The 23248-nt window shown below is 37.6% G+C and overlaps 2 protein-coding genes across 4 annotated transcripts in view; both read left to right on the plus strand.

Moving 5' to 3' along the window:
• The window catches only part of LOC107786670 (uncharacterized), a 30857-nt gene extending 8560 nt beyond the window's left edge, over nt 1-22297 (plus strand). The window contains exons 3-20 of one of the 3 annotated variants that reach the window (XM_075217527.1): nt 1018-1128; nt 1577-1633; nt 1713-1786; nt 2218-2317; nt 3848-3909; nt 4126-4226; nt 4307-4410; nt 4506-4559; nt 4718-4773; nt 5466-5504; nt 5635-5779; nt 7780-7961; nt 8050-8117; nt 8301-8373; nt 8443-8504; nt 8590-9514; nt 9805-10095; nt 21808-22297. In XM_075217527.1, coding sequence (XP_075073628.1) covers nt 1018-1128; nt 1577-1633; nt 1713-1786; nt 2218-2317; nt 3848-3909; nt 4126-4226; nt 4307-4410; nt 4506-4559; nt 4718-4773; nt 5466-5504; nt 5635-5779; nt 7780-7961; nt 8050-8117; nt 8301-8373; nt 8443-8504; nt 8590-9514; nt 9805-10095; nt 21808-22084 — 2781 coding nt within the window. In that variant the 3' untranslated portion in view covers nt 22085-22297. Of the gene's footprint in view, nt 1-1017; nt 1129-1576; nt 1634-1712; nt 1787-2217; nt 2318-3847; nt 3910-4125; nt 4227-4306; nt 4411-4505; nt 4560-4717; nt 4774-5465; nt 5505-5634; nt 5780-7779; nt 7962-8049; nt 8118-8300; nt 8374-8442; nt 8505-8589; nt 9515-9804; nt 10096-11242; nt 11507-21807 lie in introns of those variants that run through there. The other 2 variants (XM_016608186.2, XM_075217528.1) reach the window with 2 other exon arrangements.
• On the plus strand, nt 14109-19219 carry LOC107786671 (uncharacterized). The gene is made up of 2 exons (XM_016608188.2): nt 14109-16416; nt 16509-19219. Exons 1-2 carry the CDS (start codon nt 16309-16311, stop codon nt 16932-16934), a joined length of 534 nt encoding a protein of 177 aa, XP_016463674.1. The 5' UTR covers nt 14109-16308; the 3' UTR covers nt 16935-19219.
• Nucleotides 22298-23248: the final 951 nt, after the last annotated feature.

The following is a 23248-nucleotide window of genomic DNA, read 5'->3' on the forward strand; positions in this document are numbered from 1 at the left end:
TCATTTCTCTGGATCGGGACCTCGGAATTCGTCTCCGGGCATACGCCCGAATCCCATATTTTCCTACGGACCCTCCGGGACCGTCAAATCACGAGTCCGAGTCCGTTTACCCAAAATGTTGTCCGGAGTCAAATTTATTCATTTTAACATCAAAATTTAGCATTTTTCACGGACTTTTTATATTTAGGCTTTCCGGCTACGCGCCCGGACTGCGCACGCAAATCGAGGCGACTCTAAATGAGGTTTTCGAGGCCTCGGAAGCACAGAATGAATAAGGAAACAGGTGATGACCCTTTGGGTCGTCACATCTATCACTTTTGTCACCCAGGTCTATAGCGTTTCTGGCTGCTGAGGTCAGGACTCTACAGTGATCATAGGCTTGTGATATATATTACACCTTAAATGCCTTTGCCTTTATTAAATTTTTTGAATAATTGATTAGAATTCATTCTTAGTTCTGTTACTCAAGTTCCTTTAAGAAAGTGTACCTGCACACCAGTTTAAGCCTTTTGGTTTTGAGTTATTTGGCTTATTTATTTGATTTTAGATAATGCAAGGGGTTTGTCCATGTTTTATCTTTTAACTATTTCCTATAAAAATTCCTTTTAATTTTGGCCCTTTAATTCAGAAAATGACTGCCTCATCTAGTGCATTTCTTTTGCGCATGAGAAGCTACTTATAGTATTCAATATGAAAATAAAATGTGATTTTGAAGCCTTTCTGTTTAGCACCTATCTAGATTGGTCAAAATAAGGTTTGCTCAAACGTATGCTTCCATAGTATGTGCAATTTATGGAACACAGATACTTTTGATCTTTGTTGTCCATTTCCTTTAGATTATATTTTTTTCCCTTTTTTTTATTGGTTATTTCTTGTTTATGTTATACAAGAAAGCTTGTCCACTTATTCCAAATCAAGAAGACTGATGGGCAAGTCTAGATGGAGTTCATTAGTTTAGATAATCCTCTTAACCAATGTACTGCTGATGACTTTTTCCCTTCCCCCCTTTTTCTCCAGGTTAATGTTGACCCAGTGAAACTTCCATCTTTGACTTGGCAGCGCAAGTTAAACTGTGATGATATTTCCCTTTCAGAATTCAGTCTTAAGCTGAAAGAAATGGTTTCTCTGGTATGTGGATAAACTCTGACCTGGTTTCACTGCTCGAGCAAAGTCTTTAGCGGTAACGTATTGAGAAGTATTTTAGAAATAAAGCTTTTGTGTGAATACAGTGAAGAAGCATGTTTTCCAGTCTTTAGATCAAATTCGGAGCCAGCTAAAAGCCGTTTTAGCTTTGTGGGAATTTTGCTGATCTAATCCTAGATTTGTGTCTAAGCCAATCCTACTCATGTCTTTATGTGACTGATTATATACCTGTCTACAGAAGTATCTGAAGCAAACTGTAACTTAAGTGCATGCATGAACTTATAGCTAGTTAGACATGTTATCAAATAACATAGGTACATGAAAATGCTCGCACCACGGGTGTAAGTTGGTAATGTGATATCTGTGAAAATTTTCTCTCTTTTCAGCTTGAGCTCATTGTTTGTTTTCTTGTGGTGCTTTTTGTTTCATGTAGGCTCCTCTAGGTTTCCGCCTGTGGAGATTTCTACAAGAAGAAAAAGCCAAGGGAAAGGTGATTTCTTTTGTTGCAAGTTTAAGTATCATCTTTCTAATTATAAGATGCATTTGTCACCTATAGTTTCGTCTCGCAGGATGGTCTGTTTATCAATCCTTTCATAAAAAGGATCTACTCATCATGCCAAGGAGTTCCTATTGGTGGTATGGGGTATGTCACAAGATATTGAGCATTTTTTTGTCAAGAGAAATTGCTGTAGTATTACAATCTTCTGCTAATGGACTTTACCGTGATTTGACTTGGAATATTGTTCAAAATACAAATTTGCTGCACCTACTGTTGCTATCTTAAATATTAACATTTTCGTCATGCTTGCATGATGATCCATTCTCTCCGTACAAAATTATATTACATTTTCATGTTACCGGTGCACTGTATTCTGCTCCCATTACAATGTTAATGAATTCATATCATTTGATGGATCAGCAAGAATTTCTTTTCCCTATTCACTATAAAAGGGGTTAGTTACCCTACATTTCTGCACACTGATTAAGAAGATATGTGATATATTGCTAATCTGTTCCAGCTAGTTCAAATGAATTATTTGATATGTGTTGTATAAAAGGGGGAAAAAAATACAGTGCAGGAAGCATAGGAAGAAGCTTCAAAGGTGAATTTTTGCGCTGGCAAATATTTCCTAGGATATGTGAAGATACACCAGTTCTGGCAAACCAATTTTCTGTAAGTTCTATGAAGTATGACTATACAATGCTTTGCATTTCACAAGTACATACTGTTTCCTTCAATACTTCAGATGATCTACTTTAACAAGAAATTTGATGGGGAAGTTCAAATACGATATTGCTAGTTGCTACTTTACAAGAATAAAGCATTCCAATCACTTTTGTACGCTAAACAAGATATTTCTTAGGAAAGGCTTACATGAAATGCTGTTCACAAAAGGTTGCATTTTTTGTAACTGTATCCTTCCATTTCCATTTCTTTCAAATACATAACAAGAAAAGATCTGATAGAGGACTTCAAATGAGCAGGTCACATTCAACTTTAATTAATGCAACATTGCTACATAACGAGAATAAAGCATATCAATCATTTTTGTAACAAGATATTTCTTGATCCCTTAAGCGTGATGCTGGTCACAAAAGGTTCTGGCATTTCTTGTAATTATATTCTGCCATTTCCTTTTCTTTCAAATACATAATAGCTGAGATAGGTCATGCGCATGATGTCATGCTATGTGCATTGTTTCCAGAGGTAATTTTTTGGCATTTGAACACTTTGGCTAGGATATGTACATAAACCTTTATTGCTTCTAACCTTGATTATCTACGACGACCTTTATTTGATCTTATATTCCTATATTTGTTAATTCTGTTTCAACACCCCAGCAGCTTTTGGGCAATTTTACATTGTTACTGGTTCAGAATTTGTTTTGTCATATAGACTTCACATTGCACGTCATCTTTTGAAGGGTAAAGAGCCATTGCTTTGTCGCTTAAAGCAATGTGAAGTGAGGCGCTTCATAGGCGAAGCCAAGTGATTAGAGAAGTTTGCATTTGCACTTCAAACAATGGTGCACAAAGTGATTGCAATGAGAATCAATCACTTCTTTGAATCTCAACTTTGTGGAGTTGGATTAATATTTGCAGTTTTGTATATTGGATACTGAAGTTTGTTTTATTTAATTCAAATTTAATTTTTGTTGTACTAAATTCATAGATGTTTGATATTTTCAAAATTTCTTGTAATTTGTGTGTTTTACTCAAAGAAGCGTGTGCTTCACTTTTTTGCTTCAAGGCCCATGGACCTTGTCGGTTTTGGCACTTTCTGCTTCTAAAAATACTTGAATATACCTTTAGCTTGGTCCACTTTACTAGGATCCAATGTACATAGACACAAAAATAGTAAACTTTGAAAGATCATGCAAAAAGATTAATTAACCAACGAGTTAAACAGTTCTATATATGAGTACAATTCCTTTGTATGGTAAAGAAGGTATAGGAAATCTGAAAATTAGAGCTTCACTTTGTGATGGCAAGAGAAAAGAGAAATTTCTCTAGCATGGAGTTTCTATGCTTGTTAATTGCCACCTTTATTAAACTAAAACTGTTATATTAGTCACTGCGAATAAAACATTGTCACTTAAAACATCATTATTCTGAAAGTCCTTAAAACTGAAAAGCACGGAATACCTTATTTGCTGTTATTTTTCAGCATGTGGCCTCATTTGAATATGGATAACTTTTGCAGATATTTGTTAGACGTTCAAATGGTGAAAATTATTCTACTGTGTTATGCCCAAGAACTCCAAAGTAAGAAGCTATTCTTCTCTTTGCTCTTAGATGGTTTTAGTTCTTGCTATTATCTTGGCTTCTCGCAATATTATTTTTATTTTTTTTGGTGATAATGTTGTGTTATTTGGAAATGTTGAAGAACTAGTCGAAGGAAAAAAAATTGTATCTATTTTGAGTATATCTTTACGGAGGAGATTCAGTAGTAAGGTCCATTAATAGTTTGTGAGTAAACAGTGATTCTGCAGCTTGTGGAATAGGATCCTGGGACTGGAATCTGGGTGGCCAAAATTGTACATATCATGCTCTGTTTCCAAGAGCGTGGACTGTATACGAAGGTAATTTCATGTTTGACCAGCATATTCACTAGTTTGATGTGCTTCATAAGGTTTGTCTTATATTTTTTATATTTATCAAGGGGAACCTGATCCGGAACTCAGGGTAGTATGCCGTCAGATCTCTCCTTTTATCCCCCACAACTACAAAGAGAGCAGCTTACCTACAGCAGTCTTTACTTTCACGGTTGGGAAATATCAAATCCTCTTTTATCCCTCCATTTTTCTGGTGGGATGTATTTTGTAGCATTAACTTTGCAATTTGAATTTGATTTGTTTCAGGTTCATAACTTGGGAAAGACGTCTGCAGATGTCACTTTGCTTTTCACCTGGGCAGTAAGTTCTCTTGCGTGACTTTGATTTACTCAGTATTTAGATTATGAATGCTAATGCTTCTGTTTCCTTCTTTGGTAATTGTTGTATTTACTCATTCTTAAGAATGGGAAGATAGTTGTAAACCATTTTTTTTTCATCTTTCTTTTTTGTGTTCCCAGAATTCTGCTGGTGGAGATTCTGGAATTTCTGGCCATCATTTCAATTCAAAGTTTAGGTCAGATCACTTTTAGCAAGGTTATGACTTAGTCTTTAAGTCCCAATACTTTATTGTACTTTCTTTTTTGTCATCAGTAGACATTGCCTGCTTTTCTAAAGCTGAAACTTTACAGAGTACTATTTTCTGAACGTAATACATTGCCTATCAGTTTTGCCATGTCCTAAAGTAGATGTGCGCCTTCTTTTCTGAGATCTCCCCTAATTTTTCCTAAAACTGAAACCTTTGGCCCACAATTCATGCATAAATGGTTAGACGGACTTGCTTTTACATTTCTCAGTATGGCTTCATCCTTCATTTTGTCCGTGAAAAGTCAAAAAGTAGCTTGCGGTCCTAACATATTCCCTATTTTACAAAAGCTAAGACATTTTGAAGTCTGCCCTGAAAGATCCTGCCAAATCCTTACAGGTAATTCGATGTGGGACAGTGTATAAGGGACACACTTCACTCGTCGATCTTGCTCTAGCTTTACGGGCATTTCACTTACAACTTTAAGCTTTATTCTTGAAATATGTGCCAATTAACCTAACACAAAAATAACAGGAAATGGAGAACTAACTATGTTCTTGGAAATATTGACTTGCTATTCTAGAGAAACACTTCCCATCCACAAAAGAAAATGTTTAATATTTTCTTTAAAAAATCTTCTTTTGGTTTTTGATGATGATTTGTTCTTTGATGATGAATTTTAGAATGGAAGATGGAGTCCAAGGCGTACTCTTGCACCACATGTAAGTTTCATCTTCTTGTTACAGGAAAAATGAACGGAAAAAAAAATGAGAAACTTGGTTAGGAAAATTTTCACACTTGAACAAAAGATTACGGGGTTCTTGAAAATTGGATTACCATCTGTGAATGCAGGACTTCCAAAGAACGGCCTTCTGTAACTTTTGCAATTGCAGCAGAGGCAAATGATACAGTTCACGTCTCTGAGTGCCCTTTCTTTGTGATATCTGGAGACTCCCAGGGAATTACAGCAAAAGATATGTGGAATGAAGTAAAAAAGGTGGTTGCAATTGCTTAAAATTAATCTATCTTGTTCATTTCAGATTCTTTTTTTCACGGAGTTCCATATCTGGACCTTTTCACTGCCTGCCATATTACACGTACATTGCCATTAAATCAATGATGATTTTAATCATTTATGCTTATTTTCTATTTTTAGCTAATTTTCTTTGTGATTTAAGATGCTGTGTGTCTTGAAATATCTTCTGATCATTTCTTTCATTCTAAAAAAGATAGATAGATAGACGGGCAGGCAGGCAGACCGGACTGGAGAGAGAGAGAGAAGGAGAGGGGGGGGGGGGAGAGAGAGAGAATCCTCAAAATCATACTTTCTACTCCCTCCTTAGCAAAGAATCTAGAAAAGAGGACAAGAATCCCTGTGTCTAAAGGGCCTCACTGATTACCATATTTCCATTTATTCAGCTATTTGACCAGTACCAGAAATAGGAAGAAGGGAAGTGTCTAATTAGTAGATGGCCTAAAAACCCTATTTAATTGCAGATTAGAATCTATTCATGATGCTTCCAAAAGTGGCTTAACAATTCCATTATCTGCTTAATACTCTCTTTGAAATTTTGTATACTTGTCTCTGTGTGGCTATATTTGATACTTTGTCTCCTTCGAGCTATCTACCAGGAGGACCTACGCAAATTTAAACATGCGTCTGGTGTTAGAAGTTTCCGCTACTGCTGGACGACTAATTGCTTACTCTGTGCACCTAAAGCAGTTTTCACATCATTATTACTAAGGGTTCTGAAGACTTCATGAGGACAATAAGAATATTAGTTTATAGAATATAGAGCCAGCAAACAATCAGTTTGTTATGGTCTTTTTTCTGAATTTCTTTTTTGGTGTTGAATTGATATTATTTCTCATGTCCACCTTGAAGGGGAAGTGTACATGGTTTCAGTGGCATACGCATGATTTTTTGTAAGTGGTGTCACCATTTTAAAAGTGAACAAATAAACAAATTATTTTAATAACATCATATTCAAAACAAACAACACCAAAGGAAAAAAAAACAATAACAAAACTTACAAAGTAAGCAGCAGCATCCACTGCTTTGGTGATTTGATAATGGCCTAATAGGTGAGCGGTTCTAACCCCTCTGGTCCATTTTGGTACATTTATCGGTGGCGTACGCAGGAATTTTTGTAAGCGGTGTCACCATTAGACGTGAAAAACAAATAAATTAAAATAATATCATATTTTAAAAAACAACCAATAAAAATACAACTTAAAAAGGAAGTTGTAATGTGTTGGTCTCTTTGTTATAACTTCGGATCCACTAAATTCCGTGCTTGAACATAAAATGTTCCTAAGGCAGGTTTGAACTCGCGACCTCACTAAGAATACTTCAGCCTCTGACCGGTTATGCTATAGAGCTCTTTGTGACAAGTGGTGTCACTTTATTTGTTTTTATTGTTTTCTTGTTTTTTCATTTGAATTATATACAAATAATTAGTAAAGATTTTCGACGAAGCGGTGTTACGTGACACCGCTTGGGTTAAGATAAATCCGCCCCTGACATTTATAAGATGAGGCGCTGAAGTATTAAAATAAAAATGAAGCTATAGCGGTTCAAGCCTGCAGCCCCGCATAGGAAACTTAAGCGTCTGACTGAATGAGCTACATAGCTTTTTGTTACAAGTGGTGTTACCTTATTCTGTTTAACCTGTTTTTTTGGTTCTACATTTTAATTATATATACATAAAAAATCGACGAACAGAGTCACATGACACCACTTGGGCTAATGTAGATCTGTTCCTGCATGGCTTAAACTCATTCTATATTGAAATATTTAATAAAAGAATTGTTTCTCATTTGCTTATCCAGTTCTTTTCCTTGTCTTTATTTTAATATCATTCTTTTTTAGGTTCTCTAAATTTTGGTATACTGCTTGTATACTAGAGATTTTCCTGTCATTAACAAAATTAGATTTTATCAAAGGAAAAGAAATCATCAATCTTGACAGAATTTGACCTGTTCCTTTTCTGATAGAATGGATCCTTTGATCACCTCCAATCTGAGGAAATGTCAATGCCTTCTGATCCGGGATCACTTGTTGGAGCGGCAGTTGCAGCTTCACTAACTATTCCAGCAGATGATGTAAAAAGTGTGACATTCTCATTGGCATGGGCCTGCCCTGAAATTAATTTTGCAAGTGGTAGAACTTATCACAGGCAAGTAGTTATAACTTATAACTTTCTACAAGTTTGTATACATGATATAACATGTTTCTTGTGCTTTTCCTGATTAATGTTGCTGTAGGCGCTACACAAAGTTTTATGGTACTACGGGGCATGCTGCTGCAAAAATTGCACATGATGCTATCCAGGGTAAAGTTTCATTAAAGCTACCATATTCTCAACTTGTGCTCCTAATCATTTAAAGATGGACTTTCGGATATACTGGGTTCCATTTGATATTGTCTTCATCTACTGATACAATCATCTAAGATCCTCAGGATGTACATATCCAAAAATACTTCTTTTATATATTATTTTATTGATGGAACTCAGAGCACACCCAGTGGGAGTCACAAATAGAAGAATGGCAGAAACCTATAATTGAAGACAAGAGGCTTCCCGAATGGTGAGCTTTAATTTTCTTATGTGCACCATGCATTACCAGATTTTGAGAACTTCTCGTCTTTTTTTGCAGGTATCCAATAACTCTCTTCAATGAGCTCTATTATTTAAATGCTGGGGGGACAATTTGGACAGGTATTTTGGTTTCATGTGCTTTAGTGGTTCTTTAATAAACTAACTGTAGCATTCATGTTCTTTTTTTTTTTATTTTAATTTTTAGATGGATTGCCACCAGTTCAAAAATTATCAACAATTGGGAAAAGATTTTCCATAGATAGATCTAGTTTGGATGTAAAAGTAAGTGCTGATCCAACCCAGTCAGATGATACTGCTGTTCTCATTCTTGAAAGGATGGGCTCGGTGCTTGATGAACTTCAAACTCCTGTCTCAGTAAATGCTGCTGTCGGGACAAATCTTCTTCAGAAGGGAGAGGAAAATGTTGGCCAGTTCCTCTATCTTGAAGGGATTGAATATTATATGTGTAACACATATGATGTTCATTTTTATGCATCTTTTGCCTTGACTATGCTATTCCCAGAACTTGAACTTAGCATACAACGAGACTTTGCAGCTGCTGTGATGATGCATGATCCAAGTAAGAGATTGCTCTTGGATGATGGAATGTCTGCGACAAGGAAAGTTCTTGGCGCTGTTCCTCATGATATTGGAATGGATGATCCATGGTTTGAAGTAAATTACTATTGCCTGTATAACACAGATAGGTGGAAAGATTTGAATCCAAAATTTGTTCTTCAAGTTTACAGGGATTTTGTTGCGACAGGTGATAAAAAGTTTGTCGAAGCTGTTTGGCCATCTGTGTATATGGCAATGGCTTTCATGGATCAATTTGATAAGGATGGGGATGGGATGATAGAAAATGAAGGATTTCCTGATCAGACATATGATGTATGGTCTGTCTCTGGTGTGAGTGCATACAGTGGTGGCCTATGGGTGGCAGCTTTGCAGGCTGCATCAGCCTTAGCTCGAGAAGTTGGTGACAAGGGTTCTGAAGACTACTTTTGGTTTAAGTTTCAGAAAGCAAAGGAAGTTTATCAAAAATTGTGGAATGGTTCTTACTTTAACTACGATAATAGTGGCAGTGCCGTAAGCTCGTCCATTCAAGCTGATCAGTTGGCTGGACAATGGTATGTGTTGGAGTCTCTTTATATATATATATCAAGACCAAAGGATAAATATTGAAACAGAATGTCACCCTTGTTTTTCTTCAACGTTTTAAACATTTGTTTTTATGTCATTCCATTTATTGGATCATTATTTTTCTGCACCATTCTTTTCATTTTGTGGTACATGCCCCTGCATTCTCCTATGTGCATTCCACACGGATCATGTCTCTGTTATACCAATGTAGGTGATGCATTTGATTAAGTTATGGTGCCTCTTCTTCTTTCATGATCACCATTTGCTTTATCTGTAGGTACGCTCGAGCATGTGGTCTTCTACCAATTGTTGATGAAGAAAAAGCTAAAACTACATTTGAGACAGTGTTCAATTTCAATGTCATGAAGGTCAAGGATGGGAAACGAGGAGCAGTGAATGGGATGCGGCCCAATGGAGAGCCTGACTCATCTAGTTTGCAATCAAGGGAGATATGGTCTGGAGTTACATATGCTGTTGCGGCAGCCATGATTCATGAAGACATGGCTGATATGGGATTTAAAACTGCAGCTGGAGTCTACGAAACCGTTTGGTCTGAAGATGGCTTTGGGTAAGCGAAGATCCTGTTCTTTTCTTCATTTGTTTAAGGCAACTTCAACTTTAAAAATCTATGTTTTGTATGCTTTTGGTCATTGGACTTCAAGAATTAGGGCTAAAACTTTGCATAGTGGTACGAAGTATTTCAGGCTGTTAGATAATACAATTGTCCCTAAAGGGGATTATAATCTATTGGGCTGCTCCACTATGTTGCGCGGACTCTTCAAAATACTGCCGCACCCGTGTCGGATTCTCCAAAAATACACTGCTTTTGGAGAATCCAGCACGCACCCGACAATATTTTCGGAGAGTCCGAGCAACATAGCTGCTCCACCATTGCTTTAAGGTTTTGAGTCGGATGTTCGGATTGCTTTAACATGATATCATAGCCAAACTTTGGTAAGCCCACTTTCAGAGTCATTTTCTCTATACATTAGTAAATTTTTTTTTTCTATGGGCTTCTCTCTCTCAGTTCAACCGGTCGAGACACTAACTTTTCTCCATACCCATTCCTTGGCCCATTGAGCCTACTCTCTCTCTCTCTCTCTCCCTCCTTCAAGTCTAGTCTTCAGATTTACTCCCCAAAAAAAGCAATAAAAGTCTTCAAGTCTCCAGACTTAATTCTATTCAGCCTATCTCTTCACTTCAAGTCCACTCTTCAGTCTTCTCCAAAAAAAAAAAAAAAGAATGAAAAAAAGTCTTCAAAGTCATGTGTCAATCCTAGAATTGTGTTACACGTGGAGGAAGGTGTTGTTGGATAATAAAATTGTACATTGGTTGTGTAAGGATTTTGAAAGGGATTATGATATCCTGGGGTACCCCACCCATTGTCTTAATGATTTAGGTTGGGTGCTCAAATTCTTTCACGGAGGCCAAGTTGAATGTATTTTGTTATGAGCCAAATTATGAAATCAATAGTTAGGGAATTGAGAGTTATAACTGCATTTCAAGTTTTGAAATTAATAGGATTTTTTCCCCTAATCATCGGGTTATTAAAATATGAACTTTTTCTTCTTTTTTCCTCTAAATTCTCCCTCTCCAATTGATTGATGTTATGGATCTCCCAGTAGTTTTTGTTCAGTAGCAATTCTTCTCCCACACTTCTTAGAAGACTCGGATTTTCTAATTTTCTGAGACATTACTGTTATGATGAAAACAAGAAAGGACAGAAACTTCTTAAGAAACAGGGATGGGAATTACTCCTGTACAGAAGTGTCAATAATTGCACAGAGCTTTCCAGAGAGAGGAAGACTTTCAATAACAAAATCAGCAAATGAATTTGGAAACAAAGGCTGGATTTGGAGGTTCAGGGTGTCACATTGTTTTTAGCATAGTGAATATTTACACGGCTCAAATAGTGTATACATCGGTTCGGTTTGACCTATTTTCAGTTTGTTTTTGGGTTATTCGTCTTTTCGGGTTTTATAGACAAACCAATGGAACGAATAAAAGTTGTACTGAAACTGCTCTCCTAGAAAAAAGGGTTTTTCACTATCTATTGATAAATGATAATGGTAGATACAAGCAAAATAATGCAAAGTTGAAATGGGGTAATATGAGATTTTGATAGCATAAAGAAGAAGAAAGAGAGAGTTACCAAGAATTAATAAAAGGAAAAAGGTCAATAGGAATTAATTGAAAGAAAAAGATCATCAGGAACTGCCGAAAAAGAAAGAAAACAGAGGAGAAGCCGTCTCCTTGTCCTAAAGGCAGCAAACGGAATAAATGATAAACAGTGCACATGACTGGGATCAAACTCCCATCTTTGGGAGCCAAAGTTGAGACTTTGCCGATGCACCCCCTCCATCCTTAATAGATCCGCCCCTGTTTGAATTTCTTTCTTCCCGGAGTCGCTGGAATTTATGCACATCGATAAATATCTCACGATTGCTCTGATACCATGTGAGAATGCACGGGAGAAAAATCTTATTGATTGATAATGACAATGATACAATGAGCCCTATATATATAATACATGTCCTACTCCTAATACATATGGAATTAGGGTTATTTACTACTATTTAACTATCAAACTAACACTCCCCCTCAAGCTGATGCATATAAATCATATGTACCGAGCTTGTTACATATACAACTAATACGAGGACCAGTGAGGTACTTGGTGAAAATATCAGCAAGCTGATCATTCGACTTCACAAATTTTGTAGCAATATCTCCCGGGAGTATCTTTTCTCTAACAAAGTGACAGTCAATCTCGATGTGTTTAGTTCTCTCATGGAACACTGCATTTGACGCAATATGAAGAGCAGCTTGATTATCACACACAAGTCCCATCTGACTAATCTCACCAAATTTCAACTCCTTGAGCAACTGTTTGATCCAAATTAGCTCACATGTGGCCATAGCCATTGCTCGATATTCTGCTTCTGCACTAGACCAAGCAACCACATTTTGTTTCTTGCTCTTCCAAGACACCAAATTTCCTCCTACTAAGACACAATATTCAGACGTAGAACGTCTATCAGAAGGTGATCCTGCCCAATCAACATCTGAGCATCCAACGATCTGCTCATGGCCTCGATCCTCAAACAATAAGCCTTTGCCTGGAGCTGATTTTATATACCGAAGAATGCGGACAACTACATCCTAATGACTATCACTGGAAGAATCCATAAACTGGCTCACAACACTCACAGGAAAGGAAATGTCAGGTCTAGTCACCGTGAGGTAATTTAATTTACCAACCAACCGCCTATATCTTGCAGGATCGCTAAGAGGCTCCCCTGTCCTGGCAGAAGTTTAGAATTCGGATCCATCGGAGTGTCAACAGGTCTACAACCTGTCATTCCTGTCTCCTCAAGAATATCTAAGGCATACTTCCGTTGTGAGATCACAATACCTGAGCTAGACTAAGCGACCTCAATACCCAGAAAATACTTTAATCTGCCCAGATCCTTAGTCTTAAAGTGCTGAAAGAGATGTTGCTTCAACTTACTAATATCATCCTGATCATTGCCGGTAATAACAATATCGTCAACATAAACGACCATATAAATATAGAGATTTGCAGCAGAATGTCGATAAAATACAGAGTGATCAGCTTCACTACGAGTCATGCCAAACTCCTGAATAATTGTGCTTAACTTACCAAACCAGGCTCGAGGAGACTGCTTTAGACCATAGAGGGACCGGCGCAACCGATATACAAGGCCACTAGACTCCCCCTGAGCAACAAAACCAGGTGGTTGCTCCATATAAACCTCATCCTCAAGGTCACTGTGAAGAAAAGCATTCTTAATGTCCAACTGATAAAGGGGCCAATGGCGAACAACAGTCATGGATAGAAAAAGGCGGACTGATGCAGTTTTAGCCACGGGAGAGAAAGTATCACTGTAATCGAGTCCAAATATCTGAGTATATTCTTTGGCAACAAGACGAGCCTTAAGTCGATCAACCTAGCCATATGGACCAACTTTGATTGCATACACCCAACGACAACCAACAGTCGATTTACCCGAAGGAAGAGGAACAAGCTCCCAAGACCCACTCATATGTAAAGCAGACATCTAGTCAATCATAGCTTGTCGCCATCCGGGATGAGACAGTGCTTCACCTGTAGACTTAGGGATGGAAACAGAGGACAAAGATGACACAAATGCACAATGGGATAATGAGAGACGATGATAACTTAAACCGACATAATGAGGATTAGGATTAAGCAGTGTTATTAAAAGCGCTCGCTTCTCGCTTTAAGCGATGAAGCGACGCGAGGCGCAGTGGTAGCGCTTTTCTGTTAAAAAGGTGACTCACATTCAAAAAGCGTGCGCTTTTCTCGCTTAAGCGAGAAACGACGCGTTAGAAAAAGCGAGAAAAAGCTCGCTTAAGCGAGCAGAAGGCATCAGCTAGGGCTTTTTTAAAAATTTTGGGCAAATAAACCATCTGTTACCAAAACATACGCTCTTCAAGGTCTTCTCCAGCGAACTCCAGCGACGACCACTGCTGCTCCAATGACTTCTTCTCCAGATCTTGGTAAGTTTCTTCTTCTTCTTCTGTTCTTCTTCTTCTTCTAGTCTTCTTCTATTATTCTTCTTCTCTTCTGTTCTTCTTTCAATTTTTTTCACTTTTTAAGCGCTCATTTTTTTCCCTAAACGGCTTCTTTTTCTTCTGTTATTAAAAGTGCTCTTTATGCTCTGTTTTCTTCTGTTATGCTCTCTTTATGCTCTGTTTTCTGTTATTAAAAGTGCTCTTTATGCTCTGTTTTCTATTTTCTTCTGTGAATTAATTGTTATTTTTTTGGTTGTTGATTGTAGTAAATTTAATTTGATTATTCAATGGCATCAAGCCAAAAAAGAGATCCAGCTTGGGCGTATGGAGTTGTAGTTGGCAATAATAACTCAAGAGTGCAATGTATCTTTTGTCAAAAAATTTATAACGGTGGAATACATCGTCACAAGAGACATCTAATCGATGGTTTTAGAGATGTCAAAGAATGTCCAAGTGTTCCGGATACTATTAAGAAAGAAATGTGAGATTATGTTGAGAAAAAAAATGAGTTAAAAAATCCAATGAGCCATGGAGCATCTATGATTAATCTTCTTGATGAATATAGTCAAATGGATGAGGATGACCTTGAAGTCAATGATATAATGAGGCCACCTCCCTCTAAATCTCAAAGAAAGAATTCAACAAGTGGAAGTGGATCATCCACCGCCGGTAGCAATGTGAAATGTCCTCTTAATCTTTTTTTCTCACAAAAACCAAATGAAAAGAGAAAGGGTGAAGCTGTTGACCTAGAATCTTGTAGGAAGAGTTTGAAGGAGCGTGTTGTAGCTGCTTTTGCAAGGTGGATGTATGATGCGGGGCTCCCTTTTAATTGTGTGAATTACACCCGATAGTTTTGGTGAATTCATTGAGGCCGTTGGCCAATATGGCCCGGGAATGAAACCCCCTACCTATCACGAAGTAAGAGTTCCTTGTCTAAAAAAGGAGGTGGAGAAGACAGACAAGATTGTCGAGGAGCATAAGGCGCAATGGAAAGTTTATGGTTGTTCCATTATGATGGACAAATGGACTGCAAAAAATGAAAAAATGGTCATTAATGTTTTGGTGAATTCTCCGAGAGGTAGTGTGTTTCTTGAATCTTATGATGCTAGTGACTCCTCAACCAATTCCAATAAAATGTTCAACTTGTTTGAGAAGACAATATTGAAAGTTGGACCGGAAAATGTGGTTCAAGTTGTCACTGATAACGCAAGTGAGAATCAAAAAGCGGGTGACACGTTGAAAGGAGTTTTCTCAAATATTTATTGGACTCCTTGTGCTGCACATTGTATCAACTAGATGTTTGGTGACATTTTCAAGTTAGCCCCATATTCTACAGGCGAACAAGCGGTTCTTATTTTCTATTTTAAGTTTTTAACGTTCATGTTAATTGCTTATACTTATTAACTATGAAATTTGACTTCCTACAGTTTTTGCTAAGGCGATCAAGATACATTCTTACATTAGTCAAAGGCCGTTATGTTCAACATGATGAGGAGATACACAAAATAAAGAAATTTAGTGAAACCGGCTAAGACAAGATTCGCAACAACTATCTTGACCTTGCATAGCTTTTACCTGCAAAAGCAAAATTTGCGAACCTTGTTCTTGTCAACCGAATGGAGTGAGAGTATCTATGCAAAGGAAGCTCTTGGGAAAGAAGTTGCGAGATTTATTATTGGTCCATATTTTTGGAATGACACTGTTCAAGCACTTAAAGTTAGTAATCCTTTGGTTATTGTACTTCGTTTGGTGGATGGGGAGAAAAAACCACCAATGGGATACATTTATGAAGCCATGGATAGGGCTAAAGAAGCTATTGAGAAGGCATTTGATCATGATAGGAGGAAATATGAGAGAGTGTTTGAAATCATTGATAAAAGGTGGGATGATTAGCTTCATCAACCTTTACATGCAGCAGGGCATATTTTGAACCCCAGATTGTTTTACACAAACAATGAGAACAAGACTTTAGATTTAAACGTTTGGAAGGGGTATCATGCATGTGTTGCAAAGTTGGTGCCAGATGAAGCGATGCAAGACAAAATAGGGCAAGAGCTTGGTGTGTATATGCAGCTGATGGAATTCTTGGATTAGCTTTGGCCATTAGAGGCAGAACCAAATTGGCACCACGTGAGCAACTTTTTTCAATTGTTTTACTCTTTAGAGCTTTAACTTTCAAGTTATTAACTTCTAAAATAATACTTCTACAGTTGAATGGTGGATGCAATTTGGTTATGAAGTTCCAAACTTGCAACAATTTGCTATTAGAGTTCAAAGCTTAACTTGTAGCTCATCCGGATGCGAGAGAAATTGGAGTGTTTATGAACATGTGAGAAGCTATATTATATTATTACTAAATTAAAGTTTATCTCAATTGTCCTAAGTACTCCTCTTAGTTACTTTCTACATCTTATTATGCAGATTCATACTAAGAAGAGGAACAGGCTTGAGCTAAAGAAACTCAATGATCTTGTGTTCATAAAATATAATAGAACATTGGCTCGTCGTTACAAAGCTCGCAATATCATTGATCCAATTTTATTGGATAACATTGATGAAGCAAATGAATGGTTAACCGGAGGCACCAAAAATCATGAAGAAGAAGTGTTTGAAGGAGAAGGTCTCACTTTTGGTCATGTTGCTATGGCAAGTGGAGTTGAAGAGAATGTTTATGGTTTTAGGGGAAGTACTTTAAGGAGCAGAGAAAGAGTATCTACAAGTATAAGTACATGTACAAGTAGAACCCTAATTAATGAAGCCTCCGATGAAGAAGAAGATGATGATGACCAATATAATAACTCGAACATGATGACACTTCAAGAGTTTGGAGATCTTGTTGAAAAATAGGATGTTGCTCCTTTTGTGATTTTGTTTTGCATTTGCTTAATATGTTATGACTTTTTAGGATTATTCACTATCTAGTTTTAGTATCTATTATTTGCTTCTTGATTCATGAATTCAAACATTTGCTTAATATGTTATTTTTAATGAGTTCTTAGCCATTTATCTATGCCTATTTTTTTTTTATTTATGTGTTAAATTGCGCTTCACAGCAAAAAAGCGCGCGTTTTGCTTCTCGCTTCTGTGAAGCGAGGCCTCGTCGTTTTTTGCGCTTAACGCTTTCCAAAACACTGGGGTTAAGTGTGGACCGTATACCTTTTCGTAGTGCAATCGGTGATTAAGAGGAGACAAGTCCACAGTATTAGGAGGGTCAGGTGCAAGACGTGAATCAGCTGGGCCTGATGCTGGGGGCGGACGACGATGATAAGTCAGGAATGGTGGAGCTATAGAAGGTTGAACTAGACTAGGTGGTGGCACTGGAGCTATAGGTAGTGGAACTGCAACTAGAACTGTAGGTGGTGGAGCTATAGAGGAAGATGAATGGGAGATAGGGACTGAATCTCCAAAAGAAGGGACGGGTAGCACCTCAGAAATATCTAAGTGATTAACTGGACCTGTGAAGTATGATTGAGTTTCAAAGAAGGTAACATCAACAGACATAAGAAATCACTGAAGGTCAGGAGAATAACATCGATATCCCTTTTGCATTCTCGAGTAACCCAGAAATATGCACTTAAGAGCACGCGGAGCTAACTTATCTTTTCTTGGAGTAAGGTCATGAACAAAGCACGTACTCCCAAAGACACGGGGTGGTAGAGAGAACAAAGGTAAGTGGGGAAATAGGACAGAGAATGGAACTTGATTTTGGATAGCTGAAGATGGCATACGATTAATAAGATAACAAGATGTAAGAACTGCATTCCCCCAAAAACGTCGCGGAACATGAGATTGTATGAGTAGGGTACGAGCAGTTTCAATAAGATGTCTATTCTTTCTTTCAGCTACCCCATTTTGTTGGGATGTGTACGGACAAGATGTTTGATGAATAATCCCTTGGGAGTTCATAAACTGCTGAAATGGAGAAGACAAATACTCTAGGGCATTATCACTACAAAATGTGCGGATAGAAACCCCAAATTGATTTTGAATTTCAGCGTGGAAAGTCTGGAAAATAGAAAACAACTCAGATCGATTTTTCATCAAAAATATCCAAGTGCACCTGGAATAATCATCAATGAAACTAACAAAGTAGCGGAATCCTACGGTAGAACTAACCCGACTAGGACCCCAAACATCTGAATGGACTAAAGTAAAAGGTGACTCTGCTCGATTATCAAGACGTCGCGGGAAATGGGAGCGGGTATGCTTACCGAGCTGACACGACTCACACTCTAGAGTGGACAATTGAGATAAGCCAGGTACTATTTTCTGAAGTTTTGACACTGGGATGTCTTAACCGTTTATGTAATAAATCTGGCGAATCAGTAACGGGACAAGTTATTGGAGGAAGACAAGATGCGAATCCATGTGATTTTGCAAAGATAAGGTAATAAAGTCCATCTGATTTACGTCCGGTACCAATGATCCGCCCTGTACTGCGTTCCTGTATAAAAACAAAGTCATCAAGGAATAAAACAACAGATTTAAGTGATTTGGCTAAGCGACTAACGACTATAAGATTAAAAGGACTACCAGGAACATAAAGAATTGAGTCTAAAGGTAAGGAAGGAAGTGGACTTGCTTGACCTATTGCAGTTGCCATGGCTTGAGACCCATTGGCTAGAGCTGCTTATCGGGCGAATTGGGCGGTTATTTACTCTTAACGGTTTGGCTTATCGGTTATCGGCTTTTAAATGTATTAATCTGCTAGCCACCCGATAAGATATCGGGCGGATTGGTATCGGTTTAGCTCTTATCGGGTGGTTATCGGGCGGTTTATCGGCCTAATTCAATCAAAATAAAATAAAATTTAGTCTCTGTATGTTTAAATTTGTGGTCGACATACTAAGAGGGACGAAGCAGAAGAGACACCGTGATGGATAAATCATCAGTCTAGAATATTATTTATGTTTATGCACATTGGCCTTAGTCCATGTGAAAGATTTCCAATTGGCCGTTGTTAAAACAAATGTTCGTCATACTTAGAATTCTAGGATGCCTTAAAACCCAGGCAAAGTTGATGAAGCAGTGGTGTAACTGGTGTTGTTATCTTGTTTCAGACAACAAATTCTGTCTTTTGTCACAGTTAGATGACTCCTTTTATTTGGCTTCTTTTATTCTAATTCATTTTGATAGAGTACTGGAGGAAGAAAGGTTTTTGATTATTTAATATATATATATATAGATAAAAATATATCCGTTATATGTGTGTGTGTATATATATATATATATATATATATATATATATATATAAATATATATATATATATATGGGTTAACGGATTATCTGTTAAGAAAATTGAATAATCCGTCCCCAAACCGATAAGCCGTTAATAAAAAATTTCAATCCGTTCCCCGTCCGTTAAACCGTTAACTCGATACCAATAAGCCAATAAGCTTCAGTTTCGGTTCGGTTTTCGGTTTTGAACACCTCTACCATTGGCCATTGTGACAGTTGGAAGAGATTGAGAATATGAGATACTAGGGAAAAGAGATTTGTTACCAGAAATATGATCAGATGCACCTGAATCAATGACCCAAGACTCAGAAGGTGAAGATTGGGAGACACAAGTCATGCTACTATTTGTTGGAACAACGGAGGCTAATCCTGAAGATGTCTGTTTACGTGCTTTGTACTGAAGGAACTCAATATAATCCGATAAAGAAACCATCTGGATTGGATTTAATGCATTCCAACGAATTGTGAGTCAAAGGCTTATAATAAGAATGACATTATAATGTTCACGCCGGAAAAGGTCAGAAAATTGTTTGGAAATCACTGTTTCACTGTTACTGTTCACCGGAAACACTGTAGCTCGCTGGAAAATAAAAAAGTCGTTGGAATCTGATGTAAACTTGATGGATAGGCTCGGAAAGGCCACGCGAACAGGCTGTCTGAAGGAAAAAATTTGAAATTTGACCGGGAAAAGGCCACGCGCCGGCGCATGGGGAAAAACTCGCTGGAAAAAAAGACTTCTGGTCCGCGCGTGAGAGGTCTGTTGCCGGAGATCTTTGGTGGGGTTTGGTTGCCTAAGCCTTGGGAACCCTATGGTGGTGTTGGTTTTTGCACAACACCAACGGAAAGTGATTTTGTTACGGACAACCTCTTAAGTCGTCGGAAAATTGCACGGCGACGAGGTCTTTCTTCCCGGAAGTCGTTGGAATGACGCACAGCGATAATTTTCTCAGTGAAGCTCTGATACCATGTGAGAAAGCACAGGAGAAAATATATTATTGATTAAAATTGACAATGATACAATGAGCCCTATATATATAATACATGTCCTACTCCTAATACATATGGGATTAGGGTTATATACTACTATTTAACTATCAAACTAACAACTTCATTGTTTGAAGTGACCTTGTCCTCAAGGATGAAATGTGGAAAGGGAAATTTGGATCCTCCAGCAATTATAAGAGTTTGAATATGCTGCAACAAAATTTTCAATTGATCCCTTATCCAGTAAAGGATCACCATATACTAGCATGGAACTGTTATTGCTCTGTTCTTTTACATTGCTAGCAGAAGAAACTGGCCTTGTAGAAATTGGGAAATTGGAATTTAAAGGATGACAGTGTTTGCTTCCTCATCTAAATCCATATGTCTCATTTTCCTTTTCTTTTACGAAGAAAATTCCTGGGGAGCACTATTGTAGAACAGTTATAACTGTCAATTCCCTAACTATTGATTCCATTATAGGCTCGTAACATGCATTTTCTTTTACTTTGCTTATTTTGATATTTGTCCCAGTACCAGCAGTCACATGCCTAATCCCAGGCCAAACTTATTTGTTCTAGCTGCCTCAGATGAATTCTTGGAAAAAGAGGGAGCGAGCCTATATAAAGTAGAAAATTAAATAAGGAAGTTCCATGAATAGATAGAGTCAACAGTACAACAAACAACGCTGCCTACACGCCAATTAGCTTCTGAGGTTTGAGTAGTCTCAATTTTACTACAGGATTTGCAAATGAATGTTGGGCTGGGCCATCTCGAATGGCATGAGCAGCACACAAGGAGACACACGGTTTTTGGGGCGATCTGCTCGCCCTAATTACACCCCAAACCCAAAAAAAGTGTCCCTAGGTTGTTTGGTTAGTGGATCTCTTTTCAACGTCATATAGTCCCTTTTATTCTGCTACTTAATAAATGGTATTTTAGTACAAATGAGGTTCTATCAAAATTAGAGATTCTCATGCAGTGGGTGCAGACTTTGAAGACCAGATTTAAATCCCATCAGAAACAAACAAAAAATACTGGGTGATTCTTCCCATGTGTCTAAACCTTGATGGACAGAGTTGTTCGGCATTTGTCACACAATTTCTAACCAAAGTGTCTCCTGTCAACACTAGATCTAATGTCAGTGCGTCAATCACGAATAATCTTCTTCCTGACTAATTTGGGATTGTGGCATAGTAATTGTTGTTGTTGTTGTTGTTGTTTTATCCTGATTTTAGTTAATAACTCATTTAAGTGATTAATCCTGCACTCTGATGGGCAAGTTGAAAAAACTTAGAGTTTGATCTTTGACATTAAATTGAACTACTCTTCAATAATCTTAGTGTTTCTACTAAATAAATGGATGACGCCTAAAGCTTTAGCACTTACGTGTTCAGATTGTGGGACATGGTTTCGTACTTTTGTTTTTCTTTTTCTTTTTCAGTGTTTGTGAGATTTGTCCTTATTCCTTTCTTGCTATACTGTTCTTCTTGTTCCCAGCTATGCTTTTCAGACCCCAGAAGGCTGGAACACAGAAGGCCGATACAGGGCTCTTGGTTACATGCGTCCTTTGGCAATCTGGGCAATGCAATGGGCATTAAACCCACCTAAGATTCCCAAGCAAGAGGTGAAACCAGAATTGGAGGCAGATTCATTGTCTAGACAACATGCTGGTTTTCAGACGGTAGCTCGTTTTCTAAAGCTGCCCAAAGAGAAAGATGCTAGAAGTGTTTTTCAGGTCCTTTTCGATTACACCTGTAAAAGAATGACAAACTAAAGGAGGCTCTCTGAAAGAGCCTGCAATTCCCAGATACCAGAACAATAATTATTTTTGATCAATTCATAGTACATAATCTTATTATTCATCTGAGTAATGGGCGGAAAAGGTATAGTTACAAAATGATGTTATGTGGTTGGACAAGTCAGAATTCATGTTGAAAGCCAGTTGCCAACTTGTGCTTTGATGGAAAGTGTTTCATAGATTTTAACATACTATGTGCCTTTTCCGATTTTGTGATGCACATGAGTGCAACTGTCCAAAACCCTGAAGATTCAGTTACCTCAATGTGCATATATCTTAAAGGTTTTAGAGCTCAGAGTGCCTTGATAGTTGGTCTTTAGCGATAGAAGTAACAATGAGAAAGCCATTGCTGGCATGAAAGCACAAGAACCCATTGGGCTTTCATGTTGCCGCTATTGAATTTCCTTCCCTGACATTATGCTGGCATTGTTTGCATAAAATCCTGCATGTGTTACTGGACCCGAGGGGATTTATCTCTCTTTGAAACGGAAAGCTTATTCTTGCTCGCTTAGAGGAATGTAGTATTTTCCTCCTGCAGTTAGAGAAATATTGTTGAATTACTAGCTAGGCTTTTTACTGGCGCCTTTCGGAAAGATGGCCAATCCTTTAACTTAGTAAAATGGGGGGCTGAGGTTTTAATTAGAGCATTTTTGTATAAACTGTAATCCAGTACTATGGAGGAAAAAAGAAGAAGAGTTTCATCTTACAAGTTACAACCAAATTAAGAAAGCTAATAATATAATTTACTGGACAAGTGAGGGTTGCTCAGTTGGTAAAGCACCTCCACCCACAACCGTTAGGTCCTGGGCGCGAGTCACGCTGAAGGGGAAATGTGGAAACACTACAAATCCTCCTAAATTGGGAGGGAATTTGAGAAAAAAATATAATATACTATTCCCTCCGTTTCAATTTAGATGAGTTAGTTTGACTCGACACAGAGTGTAAAAAATAAGACTTTTGAAACTTGTGGTCTTAAAATCTTAAGGGGTAAAAGTTTTGTGGGACCATGACATTTGTGTGCTTATATAAGCTTCTCATTAAAGGTAAAATGGATAAATAAAGAATTTAAAGTTGCATTATTTCCAATTGTAGAAACGTGACATTTATTTTGGTACGGACTAATAAAGAAATTGTGTCGTC

Source organism: Nicotiana tabacum, chromosome 7, assembly GCF_000715075.1.
Source record: "Nicotiana tabacum cultivar K326 chromosome 7, ASM71507v2, whole genome shotgun sequence".
Lineage (NCBI taxonomy): Eukaryota > Viridiplantae > Streptophyta > Magnoliopsida > Solanales > Solanaceae > Nicotiana > Nicotiana tabacum.

Bases quoted from the DNA above. Each gene is read 5' to 3' on its own strand.
- LOC107786671 (XM_016608188.2), top strand. From the start codon at position 16,309: ATGCAATTTGGTTATGAAGTTCCAAACTTGCAACAATTTGCTATTAGA. The intron at 16,417-16,508 runs GTGAGAAGCTAT...CTTATTATGCAG, and splicing joins ATTGGAGTGTTTATGAACAT to ATTCATACTAAGAAGAGGAA.